Below are 17,231 nucleotides of genomic sequence, written 5' to 3'. Positions count from 1 at the left end.
GATGTCCTCACATTACAGATGAGAAAACAGAGTCTCAGAGAGGGCAAGTCACTTGCCCCAGGTCATCCGTGAGAAAGTAGCAGAGTCTTGAACTGAGTGTGACCAGTTCTGAGACATGAACACTTTCCCCCACTTATACTTTCAAAACATGTCAGCATCCATGTGTGCATCACAGAGGTGGGGCCCAAGCTGGCTCCTCTGGCCCCCTCTTGCGTTTGAGGCCAGCAGAGTGCTCTGAAAGGGCTGGCAAAGTGCTGTGTTCTGTTGTTGCAAAACTATACTGTGCTGCAATTTGAGTCCCATTGCCTGGAGAAGGAAAATGCTGGGTGCCTGCGATGTGCCACACACTGCATGAGATATTCAACCTGGTTTTATCTTCTGGGAGACAAGTTCGGTATACACCCATTTTTCCAGGTGATATAACAGACTGAGAGAAAGGAAGGGACTTGTCTCTACACTGGGAGGAGGTGGCACTCTATCCAGCTCTCATCCACTTTGCTGTGAGGCTCCCTCCTCAGTGGGGAAATGCCTTCATTTGAAAGAGGGTTCAGGGGCCTCCCTTGACAGTCCTCAGAGCCCAGGCCCCTGTCTGGGAGCCCCATGGTGCACTTTCCCTCTGGGACCAGCGTGTGTATGCACAAAGCAACCAATCCTGACAAATGGCAAGGAGGCAGTCCCCTCCTCCTTACCCTGGCGCAGGACGCGCTGGGCTGGCCTTGTGGGGCTGGGATAACACCAAGGGCACCGGGCACGGTTTCATTTCTTCCTTTTCCCTCCCTTGCCTCTGTCAGTCGGAGCTGGGCGGGTGCTGCGTCTCCGTCGGGAGGGTTGGGGGTGGGAGTATGTGTCCTCAGATGCCGGCACTATATTTGGAGCTCGATTGGATCCTGATTCTCGGGCATGTGGGCTGTTACCGGCGCTTGGAGCCGACCCTGCTTGAATGCCGCCAACCACGGATGCTCGCACGCCCCCCAGTGGCTCTGACCCTGGTACTTCTGGAAATGGGTACAGACTCGCCTTTCGATCTGGATACCTTTTCTTTCTCTTAGTTGCTACCTGCTCTAGCTAGAACCTCCAGGACGTTGAACAGCAGCGACCAGAGTAGATAGCATTGCCTTGCTCCTGCTCTGGGGGAAGAAGTGTTCAGTCTGTCACCACTGAATGTGAAGTTAGCTGTGGTTTTCTGTGGATGCCCTTTATCAGGTTGAGAAAGTTCCCGTCTCTCTTTGCTTGTTGAGTTTTTATCATGAAGTGGTGTTGAATTTTGTTCCAAAAAATTTTCCCTGAAAGATGCTTTCTTTTAAAATATTCCAGGCAAGCCCACTCTCCTTCTTCTGAGGGCGAAAGCTCAAATGTAAAGCCCCCCCCCCCCCCCCCGCAAAAGGCCGATCTGCCGAATTACTGCGCAGGCAAATGATAGTCTTGTTGGTAAAGCAGCGGTGGTCATTGCGCTCCCCAGGGGCCACGAACGCTCTCCTCGCTCTCCATACCCCTCTGGTAAATGAAAAATGAGAGAACATTCCAGCGAGGGCAGGAGCAGGGCTGTGCCGGGGGACCTTGGCCACGCCCTCGCACTCACTCCCCTCTACCCCCAGGCCTACGAGAAGCGCTTCCCCACCTGCCCGCAGATCCCTGTCTTTCTGGGCAGCGAGATCCTGTGCGAGTCTCGTAGCGAGGATGGCGCGGTGCACGTGGTGGAGCGGAGCTGCAGGCTGCGCGTGGAAGCCCCGCGGCTGCTGCGGAAGGTGGGAGCCCTGGGTGCAAGGGAGCAGAGGAGGAGATCAGACAGGGTTGGGGGGTGTCAGCACGGATGGGTACGGTGGGCTAGGGGCGGGGCCAGGCGGGATGGCGAGTGTGTGAACATTGGTGCCAGAAGGGGGTTGTGCTGTGGGGTCTGTGTCGGAGGGGTGGCTGGGTCGGTAGGGACAAGGGCAGGAAGGCTGGGCTGGGACTGGGCGGGGTGTTGCGGTACTAGGGCCGAACAGGGATCCCGGAATGGGGTGCTGGGGAGATGGAGTCGGAGATCCCAGCCCTGGTGTGTGGGCAGGCGTGGGGTGGGGGCCCCGGGGCCCGGGGGGTGTCTGGGGCTAGCCCTTGAGATTCGTGACCCCAACTCTTCATCTCCTGCACTCCCTCGCTGCCCCTTTCCTTGCAGATCGCTGGTGTGGAGCACGTGGTTTTCGTGCAGAAAAACGTCTTGAACTGGAAGGAGAGGACCCTCCACATTGAAGCGCACAATGAGACCTTCTCTAGCCGCGTTGTGGTCCACGAGAACTGCAGCTACACCGTGAGCGCGGGCCCTGAGAACCTGGGTCCGGGCCCCTTCGGATAAGATGCAGATAAGATGCAGGACGCTCCTTGCACGTGCAGTTCAGATACACAGCTGATCTTTTTTTTTTTTTTTGCAAGTTTAAGCAGTCTCAAATATTGCTTGAAACATACTAAAATATCATTCGTTGTTTATCTTAAATTCAAATGTGACTGGGCATCCTGCATTTTATTGGCTAAACTTGGCACCTTGCCTTCTTCCTTCATTCTTCTCTGTCCTTTCCTGATGTCAAGAAACTATGCCTCATTTACTTACTGTAAGACAGGGTTAATGATGGTACCTACCACACGGGTTGTGGTGAGGATGAGAGGAAGTAAAATATCCAAACCCCTTAGACTAGTGCCTGTCATGTACTAAGTCCTGCATATGTGCTACTTTTTAATATAATGAAGGATAATTATTATTAGTCTCCAGTACATACTGATTGAGCACCTACTATGTGTCAGGCACCCTGACAAGTGCTGGGCACCCAGGGGTGGAGCAGTTGGCCTGGCCACTGTCCTCATGGAACTTCCATTTCAGTGGGAGAAACAGGCTGAGCAGATTGGGGGACAAATCAGTGTCGACTTATAACTTTGTCCAGAAAAAACAACAGCAAAAAAACACCCAAATCAGTATAGACTTATGAATGTCCAGAAAAATTCTATTGAGCAGATAGACTTACAGAAAATAAGAGGATGGGCCCTGCCTTAGGCAACAGTGTTCCCTGAGGAGGTGCCATGGAAGCTGGGGGCTGAGGGATTTGAGGGCTGGGAAGTGAGTTTTGGGGTGGAGGGTAGGGGGTGGACAGCAGGTGTGAAGACCCTTTGGTGGGTGAGGGAGGTCAGAATGAGGGCTGTAGGGGTCCTGCTATTCTCAGGGATGGAGTGAGGCTTCTGGAGGCATTTGGAACCCAGCTCTGCCACTTTCTTTAAAAAATTTTTTTATCCTCACTTGAGGACATTTTTTCATTGCTTTTAGAGAGAGGGGAAAGGAGAGAGGAACATCAGTATAAGAGAGAAACATTGATCAGTTGCCTTCTCATACACACGCCAGCCAGGGATCGAACCCAAAACCTGGGCCTGTGCCCTAACTGGAATCAAGCCCTTGACCTTTCTGTCCATGGGATGATGCTCCACACACCTGAGCCACACTGGCCAGGACTCTGCCACTTCCTTGCTGAGTGACGTTGGACGTGTTGCTTCCCCTTTCCTGAGCCACTTTTTCCTATCTGTAAAGGGGACCTTGTAGAACCTGCCTCATCAGGTGTTAGAGAAGCAAATGAGATAATGTAGCCATGCTAGATCCCAAACAGTATTTGTGTTGCAACTATGGCACATTACAGGTGTTTCCTGATGTGTGTTTGCCTAGCCTCCCCCAGGGAGACCTTGCTTCCTTCATCTGTCCTGTGGAGCCTCATATACAGCAGGTGGCCAGTACAGTACATGCTTTTTTCTTTGCATACCTCCAGCTTTTCTTGGGGCCTCCTGGAAACTGGGCCTAAGATGTTCAAATGTTTACATCTGGGGAGGTGTGGGTGGGAGTTTTTATAAATTCCATCTAGTGGAGTGGTTCTCAGAGTGAGTTCCGCTAACAGCTGAAACTGCATCACCGAGGCTGCTTGTGACATTCAGATTCCTGGGCCCCACCCTGGATCTGTTCCACCCAAACTCCTGAATATTTAACAGACTCCCTGGTGATGCTTCTGCCCATGGAAGTTGGAGAGGCACCAAGCCTGGGTCTGCATGGTAGCTCTGTCAACAAAGTTTGTCTTTGCTTACATATACAAATAATTATTTATATATATTATATACAAACACATAACATACATTTAAAATATATATATCTAAAATGTATATTTGGCCCTGCCTGGTGTGGCTCAGTGGGTTGGGCATCATCCCACAAACGGAAAGATTGCTAGTTCAATTCCAGGTCAGGCCACATGCCTGGGTTGTGGGCCAGGTCCCCGGCTGGAGCTGTGCAAGAGGCAGCCAATAGATGTTTCTCTTTGCGCACCCATGTTTCTCTCCCTCTCTTTCTCCCTCTCTTTCCTTCTCTCTAAAACTAAATAAGTAAAGTCTTAAAAAAAACCCCATATCTGTGTATAATTTATTTATATATAATGATGTATTATATTAAATATGTTACCTATAATTTATATACATACAATTTTTAAGGGACAGGAACACAGATATAGATCCACTTTCTTCCGGCCCCTCCTGGGAAGGTTCTTTGTTCTCTAACACTTCAGACCTTGTGTTGCACTCTGGGTGGGGGCTCTTGACACTGCTGGCCCCCTTGGGTGTCTCCAGCTGTGACAATGCTGTCCACTGCATGCCCTAACTGGACTCAGGTCACCAAGAGAGCCCCAGCAGAGGGCATAGTGTCTTCCACTCCGAGACTGTGTCATCACCCCTGCCTTGCTTTCAGGTCCACCCTGAGAATGAAGAGTGGACCTGCTTTGAGCAATCTGCCTCGCTCGACATCCGGTCCTTCTTTGGCTTTGAAAGTGCCTTGGAGAAGATTGCAATGAAGCAGTACACAGCCAACGTCAAGAGGGTAAGAGAGGGGTTCCACCAGTCACAGGGAGGAAAGTGTACAGACCTCAGGGAATGCTAGTCCTGGTTCAAACCCCACTCTGCCACCTGACAACCCATGTGACATCAGGCAAAATCCTTAACCTTTCCATCTGTAGAATGGGTATTCTAACAATGGCCATACTACAGGAGATGATGGATGGACAGCAAGCTCGTAATGGGGGCACCATGATTGCTGTCCTGATTGTTCCCAGGTTGTTGTGTAAACTCTGTGGACACAGAAGGGACATTGCGTGGTGCTTTTTCCTAGTTAAAATTGTCCCTGCTTGGTTTAAAGATATCAGACCCATCACTGAGTAGATGAAATAATATATTTTGTCAAACATGTTATCGATATAAAACTTATTTGGGAGCTATTTTTATATTCTATGTTTGGTACCAAGTCTTGCAAATTTGGTGTATATTTAACATTCACAACACACTTCCATTTGGCCTGGGCACATTTCAACTGCTCAATAGCCATGTATCAGGACTGAGACCAGAGCCAGGTGGGGGTGACTCCCAGGCTGGTGTGTTACCCCACTGTCCTGCCCAGAGCTGATGTGTCTTGGTTCTCTCTGGCTTCCAGGGGAAGGAGGTGATTGAGCATTACTTGAACGAGCTCATCTCTCAGGGCACCTCTCACATTCCCCGGTGGATGCCTGCCCCGGTCCGAGAGGAGGACACCTGCTCCCAGGCTGGGTTGGGAGATCCCAGCTCTCCGGAGGTTGATGGGCCCAGAAGCACACAGGGCCCCAATTCAGAGATGGTTGGTGCTGACGGTAGGTGACTGTGGCTGAAGGCTAAAGTCCTAGGAAGTCTGCATGGGGTTTGCTCAGTGTGTGTGGGGAGACTGCCAGGGGTCCCCTTGGGGATGGGTCTGGGTTCTGGGATGACTCAGCCTCCTCCCTCCCACGGCTGCTTTGCACTCTCTCTCTTCCAGCCCAAGAGCCAGACTGGTTTATTTCTAGATCAGGAATTGATCTGGTCTGGTGCCTGAGGGCTTCCCTTTTCTCTGGTTTTATTACTATTCTAAATTATATGAGTAATGCATGATGATGGTGGAAAAAAGTTCAAATTGCACAGAAGATGTCAAGTAGGAAGTAAGACTCCTTTGCTCTCCTAGGAAGCAACGTTAGTTTTGTGTTTATGAAACAATCTAGGCATATACATACATACATACATGCATACATGTATAACCTAGGTTGAAAAAATGAGAGCATATGATACATTCTATATGCTACTTTGTTTTTTTCACTTACTAATATTTCTTGAATAGCTTTCTGTATCAGTGCATGTCTTAGCACTTTGAAGTATTTCATGGTGTGGTTATATCACAACTTATTTACTAATAAACATTTATTGATTATTTTTAATTAGTTTAGTTAATTAGTCTAGTTAACTGATGGATATTTAGATTGTTTTTATTTATTTTAGAAAAATTTTTAAAATTTTATTTGAGTTTAAAGAGAGAGAGGAAGGGAGGTGGAGAGAGAGAGATCAATTTATTGTTTCACTTATTTATGCATTAATTGGTTGATTCTTTTTTTAAAAAAGATTTTATTTATTTACTTTTAGAGAGAGGGAAAGGGAGGGAAAAAGGGAAGGAGAGAAATATCGATGTGTGAGAGAAACATAGATTGGTTGCCTCTCACACACTGCCAACTGGGGACCTAGCCCCACAACCCAGGCATGTGCCCTGACCAGGAATTGAACCGGTGACCTTTCATTTTGAAGACTAGTGCTCAATCCATTGAGCCACACCAGCCAGGGCCATTGGTTGATTCTTGTATGTGCCCTGACCAGGGGTTGAACCTACATCCTTGGCGTATCAGAATGATGCCCTAACCAACTGAGCTACCTGACCAAAGGCGTGTTTTCATTCTTTAAAAAAATATAAATAATGTGGTATATTTTTGTTTTTAAAAATATTTGCATGAGTATATACATAGCATATAATTTAAAAAGTTGAATTGATGAGTCACGATCATGTGCAACTAAAATTTTGGTAGATTTATCCATTGGGCCTGCAAAGAAGTTGTACTTAGACAATGTCCCCACCAAAAAAAGTATGTAGCTGTGTCTATTCCTGACCACACCCCAGCTCCCCACGAGACTGTCATTAAACATTTTAAGCTTCTGGAGGGTAAAAAGTGAACATGAGTAAATTAGTGATTACTTCTTTCCTATGAGTGAAGTATAATTTTTTCACGTTTAGTCACTCTAACTGATTTGTGAATCCCGCTTCTTGTTCTTTGTCCATTTTCCTATTTGCCCATTAATGTCTTACTACTTTGTGAGAACTCTTTGCATATTAGGGCAATTAGCTCTCTGTCATATTTCAGACTTATTGACATGGAAAATGTTCACAATATGACGTTAAAAGAAAAAAAACCTAGGATACAAAACTGCACATACCCCATGCACCCAGCTTTATCCATGTGTACTTTTGCTCACAACACTTTAGCTTCTCTTTAGGGGGCATTGAAGTGTAGGGCTTGCCTGACTTAGATATAAACCAGGTAACCAAACCACACCTGGGAATGTGTTTAGGAAGAACAAAATTCATTTGTTTAATGATTATTTATTCTGCACCAACTGTGGGCACTAACTGCCTGCTATTGTACATACGTTTTTAAAATACTGAAAATTTTTTTACAGCCCTGGCTGGTGTGGCTCAGTGGGTTGAGTGCTGATCTGTGAACCAAAAGGTTGCTGGTTTGATTCCTGTTCAGGGGACATACCTGGGTTGCAGGCCAGGTCCCCAGTTGGGAGTGTGCAAGAGGCAACTGATTTTCTCTCGCACATCAATGTTTCTCTCCCTCTTCCTCCTTCCCTTCTGCCCTGTCTAAAAAAATTAATAAAATCTTTAAAAAAGATTTTAAAAACAGTGCTGCACTTCTACCCCTTCTTATGCATATATTCTGGGGGACATGTCCTGTGCCTTTCCCGTTTTACACAGGCCTTTCCTTCCTTCTCTGAATGTGCTGTCCAGTGCAGGGCTGATACCCAGGATGGCTGGTGGGAGGCACAGTCACGTCCCTTCCATCCTGCTCAGAATCACTGAGCCTTTGTGTTCAGGAGAAAAGGGCCTTCACAGCTGCCTGGAGGCTGGAAGAATGCTGGTATCTCCTGCCTCCCTTGTGTTTTCTACTTCAGCCCTTCCATGCCCCCTGTCCCCAAAGCCTCCCTCGCCCTCCAGCATCTCTGCTTCTGATGTCTCTGTGGATGTTTCAGGATCAGGACAGTTACCCCCGCCCAGCACCCCTCCTGCCTCTGGTTGCCCAGATGCCTCCTAGAGCAGATGGCATGACCCCCAGCCCTGGGCTTTGTTTTAGAAGGACCATTGGGTCCTGCTGCTGGATATGCAGACATTCCATTTGTTTTCTAATTGTGCTATCTGCACACAAAAAACTAGCTGTGCCCAGGGGGGCTGCTCTTTGTAGAGTGTCTCCACCCAATGCTGAGAGGCTAACAGCCCGAGATGCCTTACCACGCCAGCATCTGCCACCCCAACAGTTAAGAGCGGGCAACAGGACCTCAGGTTGGAGCCCAGCCCCTAAATGTCAGCACATGTGGACCCCAAACAGCCCAATTGTGTGAGATGGGATTGAACAGTGGAAATGATCTGTGCAGCGACGGGCTGTATTTTTGGGTCAGGGCTCTGTTTACCAAAAGCCTTGCACCCCACATGGGGCCTGGGATGGTGGGAAGGCAAAAGAAACTGGTATTTATCAACTGCCTGCTATGCTGGGCACACTACATGCATTCACTCATTTGAGTTTACTTAACCTCTCTCAGTCTCAGTTTTGTCTTCTCTAAATTGGGAACACCTCATTGGAGTGTTGGGAGAACTCACTGAGACGATGCATGATGTAAGTCATATTGTTAATAATCTTTACACTAAGAACCAATGATCAGGAGGAGAAATTAAGAAAACAAATAAATTTAACCAAAGAGGGGAAAGACCTCTACTCTATAAGAAAACTATAAGACATTGAAGAAAGAATTGAAGGTCTGGATAAATGGAAGGATATACCTTGGTCATGGATTGGAAAAATTAATATTGTTAAAATATCCTTACTATCCAGTCCAGTCTACAGATTCAATGCATTCCCTATTAAAAAATCAATGGCATTCTTCTCTGAATTAGAACAACTAATCCTAAAATTTATACAGAACCACAAAAGATCACAAAATAGCCACATACATTTTGAAAAAGAACAAAGTGGGAGATATCATGCTTCCTGATATCAAACTATACTATAAAGTTACAATAACCAAAACAGTATGACGCTTTCATAAAAACATGTATAGGTTAAAGGAATAGAATAGAGAGTCCATAAGTAAATCCTTGCTTGTATGGTCAATTAATCTACAACAAAGGAGAAAAAGATATACAATGCAGTAAAGACATTCTCTTCAGTAAGTGGTGTTGGAAAAACTGTATAGAAGAAAAAAATGAAATTCAACCACTTTCTTACACCATATACAGAATAAACTAAAAATGGATTAATAACTTAAATGTAAGGCTTGAAACTATAGAACTTGCAGAAGAAAACAGGCAGTAAACTTTCTTTTTAAGTACATTTTATTATGTTGTTACAGTGGTCCCAATTTTTTTTCCCTTTGCTCCCCTCCACCCAGTAACCCCCTTCTCTCTAGCAATCCCACCCTCCTTAGTTCATGTCCATGGATCATGCATATAAGTTCTTTAGCTTCACCCTTTCCTATATTATTCTTAACTTCCCCCTGTCTCTTTTGTACCTATCAATTATGCTTCTTAATCCCTGTACCATATCCCCACTTCTCCCCCCCCCCCCAAGCTGGTAACCCTCCAGATGATCCCCATACCTATGATTCTGCTCCTATTCTGGTTGTTTGCTTAGTTCGTTTTTGTTTTTATTCTTTAGATTCTGTTGTTGATAGTCGTGAGTTTGTTGTCATTTTAATGTTCATAGCTTTGATCCTCTTTTCCTTAAATAAGTCCCTTTAACATTTCATATAATAAGGGCTTGATGATGATGAACTCCTTTAGCTTTATCTTGTCAGGGAAACACTTTATATGCCCTTCCATTCTAAATGATAGCTTTGCCGGATAGAGTAATCTTGGTTGTAGGTCCTTGCTTTTGATCACATTGAGTACTTCTTGCCAGTCCCTTCTTGCCTGCAAAGTTTCTTTTGAGAAATTAGCTGACAGTCTTATAGGAACCCCTTTGTAGGTAAGTGTCTGCTTTTCTCTTGCTGCTTTTAAGATTCTCTCTTTATCTTGAACCTTTGGCATTTTAATCATGATGTGTCTTGGTATGGTCCTGTTTGGGTCTAGCTTGTTTGGGACTCTCTGTGCTTTCTGGACTTGTATGTCTATTTCCATCGCCAAATTTGGGAAGTTTTCCTACATTATTTTTTCACATAAGCTTTTGATTTCTTGCTCTTCCTCTTCTCCTTCTGGCACCCCTTTGGTTTGTATGTTGGCACGTTTAAAGTTGTCCCAGAGGTTCCTAAGCCTCTCCTCATGTTTTTCAATTCGTGTTTTCTCATTCTGTACTGGTTGACTGTTTTTTTCTTCCTTATGTTCCAAATCATTGATTCGAACCCCAGTTTCCTTCCCTTCACCACTGGTTTTGTGTGGATTTTTCTTTGTTTCATTTAGCATAGCCTTCACTTCTTCCCTTATGTGTTTTCCATACTTAACCATATCTGTCAACCCTGTGAGCATCTTTATCACCAGTGTTTTAAACTCTATGTTTGTTAGGTTGGCTATCTCCTTGTCCGTTAGGTTGGATATGTCCTTATCGCTTAGTCCTGCCCCTGGGACCTTGATCCGTTCCCCATTTTGGGCTATACTTCTCTGTCTCCTCATCTTGACAGGCTCCTGTGTTTGTTTGCCTCGGTGTCTTCGGTAGAGCTGTCACTCCTATTGCATTGTAAGGGGCAAAGCCTTAGGTATTCGTCAGTACAGGCGACCTGTTTCACCATGTTGTGGCACTGTATGTGGGGGAGGGGTCAGAGAGGGAACAATGCCACTTGCTCAGCACTTGCCCCTTTTCCAGGCACTTCTCCCATTTCCATATGGGCCTGGCACCTCTCTAGCTGTTGCTCTCGCCATCATTCCCAGAGTGGGTGGGTCTGCAGATGTTCTAGGACCATGGGGGCCCTTTAAACAAGTGGACTCTACTAAGAGACAGGCAGTTTCTTCCTCTGCCCAAATCCCCACTGGTTTGCAGAGTCAGAAGCAATTAGGCTTTATTTTCCCTAGTGCTGGAACTGTAAGATGCGTGATCTGGTCTGGTCTGGTGCTGGGAGCATTCCCCAGGTGTCCCTCTGTACTTTTTAAAATGTGTGACTAGGCTTTCTGCTGGCCTGCCACTGCTGCCACCACCACATTGCATCCTCTCTGCCCCAGCTCTGCCCCTCCTACCTGTCTGGATGAGTATTTCTTCTTTATATCTTTGTTTGTTGGACTTCCATGCAGCTCCATTTTCTGGAACTTCTGGTTGTCTCTAGTTTTGAGGTAGTTGTATTACTTCTTAGTTGTGGAGGGAGATGCAGCGTGTCTGTCTAGGCCTTCATCTTGGCCGGAAGTCAGGTGTTTGGCAGTAAACTTTTTCACATCACTTTTGATAATACGTTTTTGAATATACACTTGTATCTCCTTGGGCTATGGAAACAGAAGAAAAAACAAGCACATGGGGCTCATATCAAAAAAGAAGTTTTTGCACAGCAAAGGAAACCATCAACAAAACAAAAAGACAACCTAATGAATGGGAGGAAATATTTATAAATGATACATCCAGTAAGGATTTAATATCCAAAATATATAGGAAACTCATAATCTAATTAAAAAATTGGCAGAGGATTTGAATAAGCAGTTCTTCAAAGAGGACATATAGATAGCCAACAGATATATGAAATGATCACTAATCATCAGGGAAATGCAAATTAAAACCACAATGAGATATCACCTCACACCGGTCAGAATGGCTACCATCAATAAATTAATAAACAACAAGTGCTGGTGAGGATGTGGAGGAAAGGGAATCCTTGTACACTGTTGGTGGGAATGCAGACTGGTGCAGCTGCCAAGGAAAACAATGTGGAGTTACCTCAAAAAATTAAAAATAGAGCAGCCGTATGATCCAGCAATTCCAATTCTGGGTATTTATCTGAAGGGAAAAAACAACAACACTGTTTTGAAAGGATATATGCATGCCCCCCCCCTCCATGTTCATTGCAGCATTACTGGTAATAGCCAAGATAAAGAAGCAATCTAAGTGTCTATTGATAGACAAATAGATAAAGAATATGTGGTACATATATACAATGGAATATTATTCAGCAATAAAAAAGAAAGAAATCTTGCCATTTGAGAAAACATGGATGGACCTGGAGGGTATTATGCTAAGTGAAATAAGTCAGAGAAAGGCAAATATGATTTCACTTATATGTGGAATCAAAAAAAAAATGAGTAAACAAAATAAAATAGAAATAGACCCATAGATATAGAGAAAAGCTGATGCTTGCCAAAAGGGGTTGGGCGATGGAAAAATATTCAGAGGGTGGGACAGCTCTAGAAGGTGGGGATTATTTGCATTTCTGAAGGTCAAAGGAGACATATCACTTGCCATTGTGAGATCCAGGCTTGTTCCAGCATGAGTTTTCAGAAACATCCTAGATATGGATTGGAAAGACTAGAGGATCTGGAGCCCACGGGGCTGTCATCTGGTGAAAGGGCTACTGTGTGACTTGGAACTACATCTCAGATACAAGGTGGCCAGCAAGTCATGGGTTCCAGAAAGGCTAGACATGGTGGTGAAGAGACACAGCATCTCCCTTTGTCCTAAAGCTCCCCTGCTTCTCTCGCAGGGCACAAGCTGGATGGAGACTACATTGAAAGGTGCCTGGGTCATCTCACACCCATGCAGGAGAGCTGCCTGATTCAGCTTCGGCACTGGCTGCAGGAGACACACAAAGGGAAGGTAGGTGCAGGGCTGGGGCCTGCCGGAGCAGCAGACGCACATTCAGTTATAGCTGCCCAGCCTCAGCCACTGGGGAGGAAGGGTCAGGGAAATAAGTCTGTGTAATTAGCATGCTGGATACTTAGATTTTGCCTTCTTTTCATTATATATTGTCTCACTTATCTATAATGCATGCTGTGCGTTACCACTGATTTGGTACTGTTGACATCTGAAGGCAGACCATTTTTTTTTATCCTCACTGGAGGACACGCTTATTGATTTTAGAGAGAAGGGAAGGGAGGGGAAGAGAGATAGAAACATTGATGTTAGAGAAACATCAATTGGCTACCTCTGTATGTGCTCAACCAACTGAGCCACCTGGCCAGGGCAAGGCCAGAGAGTTCTTTATGGTGGGGGCCATCTTGTGCACTGTAGGGTTTTAAGCAGCATCCCTGGCCTCCAGCTACTTGATGCCATAAGCTCTTCTTTCCCAGCTGTGGCAACCAAAAATGGCTGCAGACATCACCAAATGTCCCTGTGGGGCACAGTCACCTCCAATTGACAACCACTGCTATTTACAAAACCATGCACACTATTGTTTTAAAAAGAGATTTAATGGCCCTGACCAGTGTGTGGCTCAGTTGGTTGGAGCATTGTCCCACAAGCCAAAGGGTTGCCAGTTTGATTCCCAGTCAGGGCACATGCCTGGGTTGTCGGTTTGGTCCCCAGTACGGCATGTACGAGAGGCAACCGATCGATGTTTCTCTCCGTTTCATCTCCCTCCCTTCTCCTTTCTCTAAAAATAAATAAATAAAATCTTTAAAAATAAATAAATAAAATCTAGTGACTTGCGAGGGTTGACTTTTGACTGCATGTGAATTTTGCCTTTAGACTCTAAGCCCCATCACACAAAGGTCCACAATGCATTTGGGTCCCAAGCATGGACTTGACTTTCAACTCTGTTGAGTAAGAACTTTCTGCTTAGTTGTGAGTTGCTGGCCCTTCCTCCCAGCACCCCCTCCCAACTTTGGGGAGCAGACAAGGGAGTAAGTGTTAGGCTGTGATGTAACCTGTCTGCCCCTGTTTCCTCATCTGTAAAATGGGGATAATAACATTAGCATTCACCTCCCAGAGTGAATTAATGGGGATCCACATAAAGGGCTTAGAGCTATGTCTGGTTGGAATGAGCACCCAGTGAAGGGTGCTTTTGATTGGGGCTGGCTTTCCCTTGATTGTTGATATTTGTCCTAGGGAAGGAAGAAGGGCTGGTGGCATCTTAGCTTGTCACCTCTGCTATTAGGCTCTTTGGGTTGTATGTGGCAGGAATGCAACTTGAACAACAATGCACAAAAGAAGGAGGGGCATTATTTCTCGGCTCATATAACAAACAGTTAAGAGGGGTGTATTAATTTCCTGGGACTGCTGAAAAAAATGCCACAAATTGGGTGGCTTAAAACAATAGAAATTGATCCTTTCCCAGTTCTGGAGGCCAGGCATCTGAGTTCAAGGTGAGAGGAGGATTGGTTCCTTCTGGAAGTTCTGGGAGAAGATCATCTGTTCCACGTCTTTCCCCTGGCTTCTGGTAGCTGCTAATAATCCTTGGCTTGTGGCTGCATATGGTCCTTTCCCTGGCTAAGTATCTTTAGATGAAACAGGACATTCATTTTCCATAATTTTATGTACCGGGTTAGGAAATAGCATTCTTCAGGTTGCTCCTCCTCCTTCTCTCAGATTCCCAAAGATCAGCACATCCTTCGCTTCCTGCGGGCTCGTGACTTCCACCTAGACAAGGCCCGCGAGATGTTGTGCCAGTCATTAAGCTGGCGAAAGCAGCACCAGGTGGATCTCCTTCTTCAGACCTGGCACCCCCCTGCCCTCCTGGAGGAGTTCTATGCAGGGGGCTGGCACTACCAGGACATAGGTACGTTCCTTAACCTACATAATGGATTAGGGCAACACTTTGGTCACTGCCAAATGCACTTTAAATACCACTTTTCATGCTTCTTATTTTATCCTTTGACTTTTCTGGAATCTGGAGATGACAACCCAGCTGTGACGATAACAGAACTGGGCTTGAGGCAAATAGCACCCTGGGGCTGCCATAGCACATGGCCTCAAATTGGGTGGCTTAAAACAACAGAAGTTTGTTCGCTCCCAGTTCTGGAGGCCGGAAGTTTGAAACCAAGGAGTTGGCAAGGCCGTGATCCCTCTGCAGGCACTAGGGGGAAAATCCTTCCTTATCCCTGGGAATTTCTGGTGACCCCAGGTGTTCCTTAGCTTGGAAGCATCATTCCAGTCTCTGCGTCTGTCTTCACATGGCCTTCCTCTTTGTGTATTTCTCTGCATCCTTTCTTCTTCTTTGTTTTTTTCATCTTTTAAATTTATTTTTAAGTATATTTTATCGATTATGCTGTTATAATGGTCCCAATTTATTTTCCCTTTGCTCCCCTCTGCCCAGTAGCCCCCTTCCCTCCAGCAATCCCACCCCCTTTAGTTCATGTCTGTGGGTCGTGCATATAAGTTCTTTGGCTTCACCCTTTCCTATATTATTCTTAACTTCCCCCTGTCTATTTTGTACCAACTGATTATGCTTCTTGATCCCTGTACCATTCCCCATTTCTCCTCCTTCCCAGCTGATAACCCTCCAAATGATCCCCATACCTATGATTTTTGTTCCTATTCTGGTTGTTTGCTTTTGTTTTTATTTTTTTAGGTTCTGTTGTTGATAGCTTTGAGTTCCTTTCCTCTTCTAATAAAGATCCCCAGCCATTGGATGTAGGGCCCACACTTATGTGGTATGATTTCATCTTGAGACCCTTAATTAATTACATCTGCAAAGACCCTATTTCCAAATAAGGCCACATTCTGAAGTTATGGGTGGACATGAATTTTAGGGGAACATTATTCAACCCACTATAAATATCTTTGATTTTTTGTCACAATAAAGTTTATTATGAAAACAAGTTGGTGTGGGGACAAGGGGACGGACAAGTACATATAGGTTGGGGGGCTCAGGTGAAGTAGTGTGGCTTCTTCACACTGATGTCATACTTGCTGAGGGCAGGGGTCAAGTCTTCCATGGTTAGAGCATACTTGTGGTTCTTGCTCTTTTGCCATAGAAGCCAGTGTCTATTATGATTTTCAATGTTCTGTATGTAAAAATTCATACACAGTTGATCCTTGAACAAAGCAGGGTTAGAGATGCTGACCCTCTCACACAGTTGAAAATCCACGTATATGTGCTTTAAGATATTTATTTTTAGAAAGAGAGAAAGGGAGAAAGAGAGGGAGAGAAATGCTGATGTGAGAGAGAAACATAGATTGGTTGCCTCCCGTATGTGCCCAACAGGGAACCAAACATGTGACCCAGGCATATGACCTGACTGGTGACCCTTTGCTTTGTGGGATGATGCCCAACCAACTGAGCCATACCAGTCAGGGCTCCGCATATAACTTTCTACTTCCCCTACACTAAACTACAGTCATCCTTTGGTATCCACAGGGGATTGGTTCCAGGACCCCCTGAAGATACCAAAATCTGCAGATGCTCAAGTCCCTTGCACACAGTCGACCCTCTGCATCCATGGATCCCCAACAGTGGACCCGTTGATCTGCTGTTGGTTGAATCCATGGATGTAAAACCAGGGATATGGAAGGCTAACTGTATGTTGATTGAAAAAATTCCACATATTAAAGGACCCATGCAGTTCAAACCCATCTTGTTTAAAGGTCAACTGTATGTTGACTAGAGCAAAATGCTTGAGTCTCCTAAAGAACTGGCTGGGACATCTTTTAATATACAGTCGATCCTTATTATTCATATATTTCATAGTTGTGAATTTTCCTACCCACTAAAATTTATTTATAGCCTCCAAATCAATACTCAGGAAGCTTTTGTGGTCATTCATGGACATATGCAGAGCGGCAGAAAAATCTGAGTTGCCCAACCTTCATGTCCCCAGCTGAGGTTGCACTAGATGTCTTTCTGCCTTCCTGTTTCAGTTCTCATACTGTAAACAAGCCTCCTTATTGTTGTCTACTTAGTGCCACCTTTTTGCATTTTTGTGCTTTTGGTTAGTGATTTTGCTGTTTACAATGGCCCGAAGCATAGTGCAGAAGTGCTTTCTCATGTTTCTAAGAGCAAGGCTGTGATGTGTCTTACAGAGAAAATGTGTGTGTTAGATCAGATTCATTCAGACATGCCTTATAGTGCTGTGGGCCATGAGTTTAATGTTACTGATTCAACAATATATACTAAATAAGGTGTCCTTAAATAGAAACACAGAAAACAAGGCTATGAATTGATTAGTTGACAAAGACATTATGACTAGAGGTTCCCAGGAACCTAACCCTGTGTTTTTCCTAGAAGCAGTAATTCTGTATTTGCTA

At 45.2% G+C, this 17,231-nt stretch overlaps 1 protein-coding gene across 2 annotated transcripts in view; it reads left to right on the top strand.

Annotated features, from left to right (window-relative positions):
* SEC14L5 (SEC14 like lipid binding 5) overlaps positions 1-17,231 on the top strand; it is a 50,843-nt gene that overhangs the window by 14,025 nt on the left and 19,587 nt on the right. The window contains exons 3-8 of one of the 2 annotated variants that reach the window (XM_090277062.1): positions 1,596-1,745; positions 2,156-2,287; positions 4,739-4,867; positions 5,474-5,666; positions 12,751-12,863; positions 14,574-14,763. In XM_090277062.1, the coding sequence (XP_090133188.1) occupies positions 1,596-1,745; positions 2,156-2,287; positions 4,739-4,867; positions 5,474-5,666; positions 12,751-12,863; positions 14,574-14,763 (907 nt within the window). Of the gene's footprint in view, positions 1-1,508; positions 1,746-2,155; positions 2,288-4,738; positions 4,868-5,473; positions 5,667-12,750; positions 12,864-14,573; positions 14,764-17,231 lie in introns of those variants that run through there. The other variant, XM_090277061.1, reaches the window with a different exon arrangement.

The sequence above is a fragment of the Furipterus horrens genome, unplaced genomic scaffold, assembly GCF_987537825.1.
Source record: "Furipterus horrens unplaced genomic scaffold, mFurHor1.1.pri manual_scaffold_5, whole genome shotgun sequence".
Taxonomy (NCBI): Eukaryota; Metazoa; Chordata; class Mammalia; order Chiroptera; family Furipteridae; genus Furipterus; species Furipterus horrens.
This window is presented reverse-complemented; position numbering and strand designations above follow the sequence as displayed.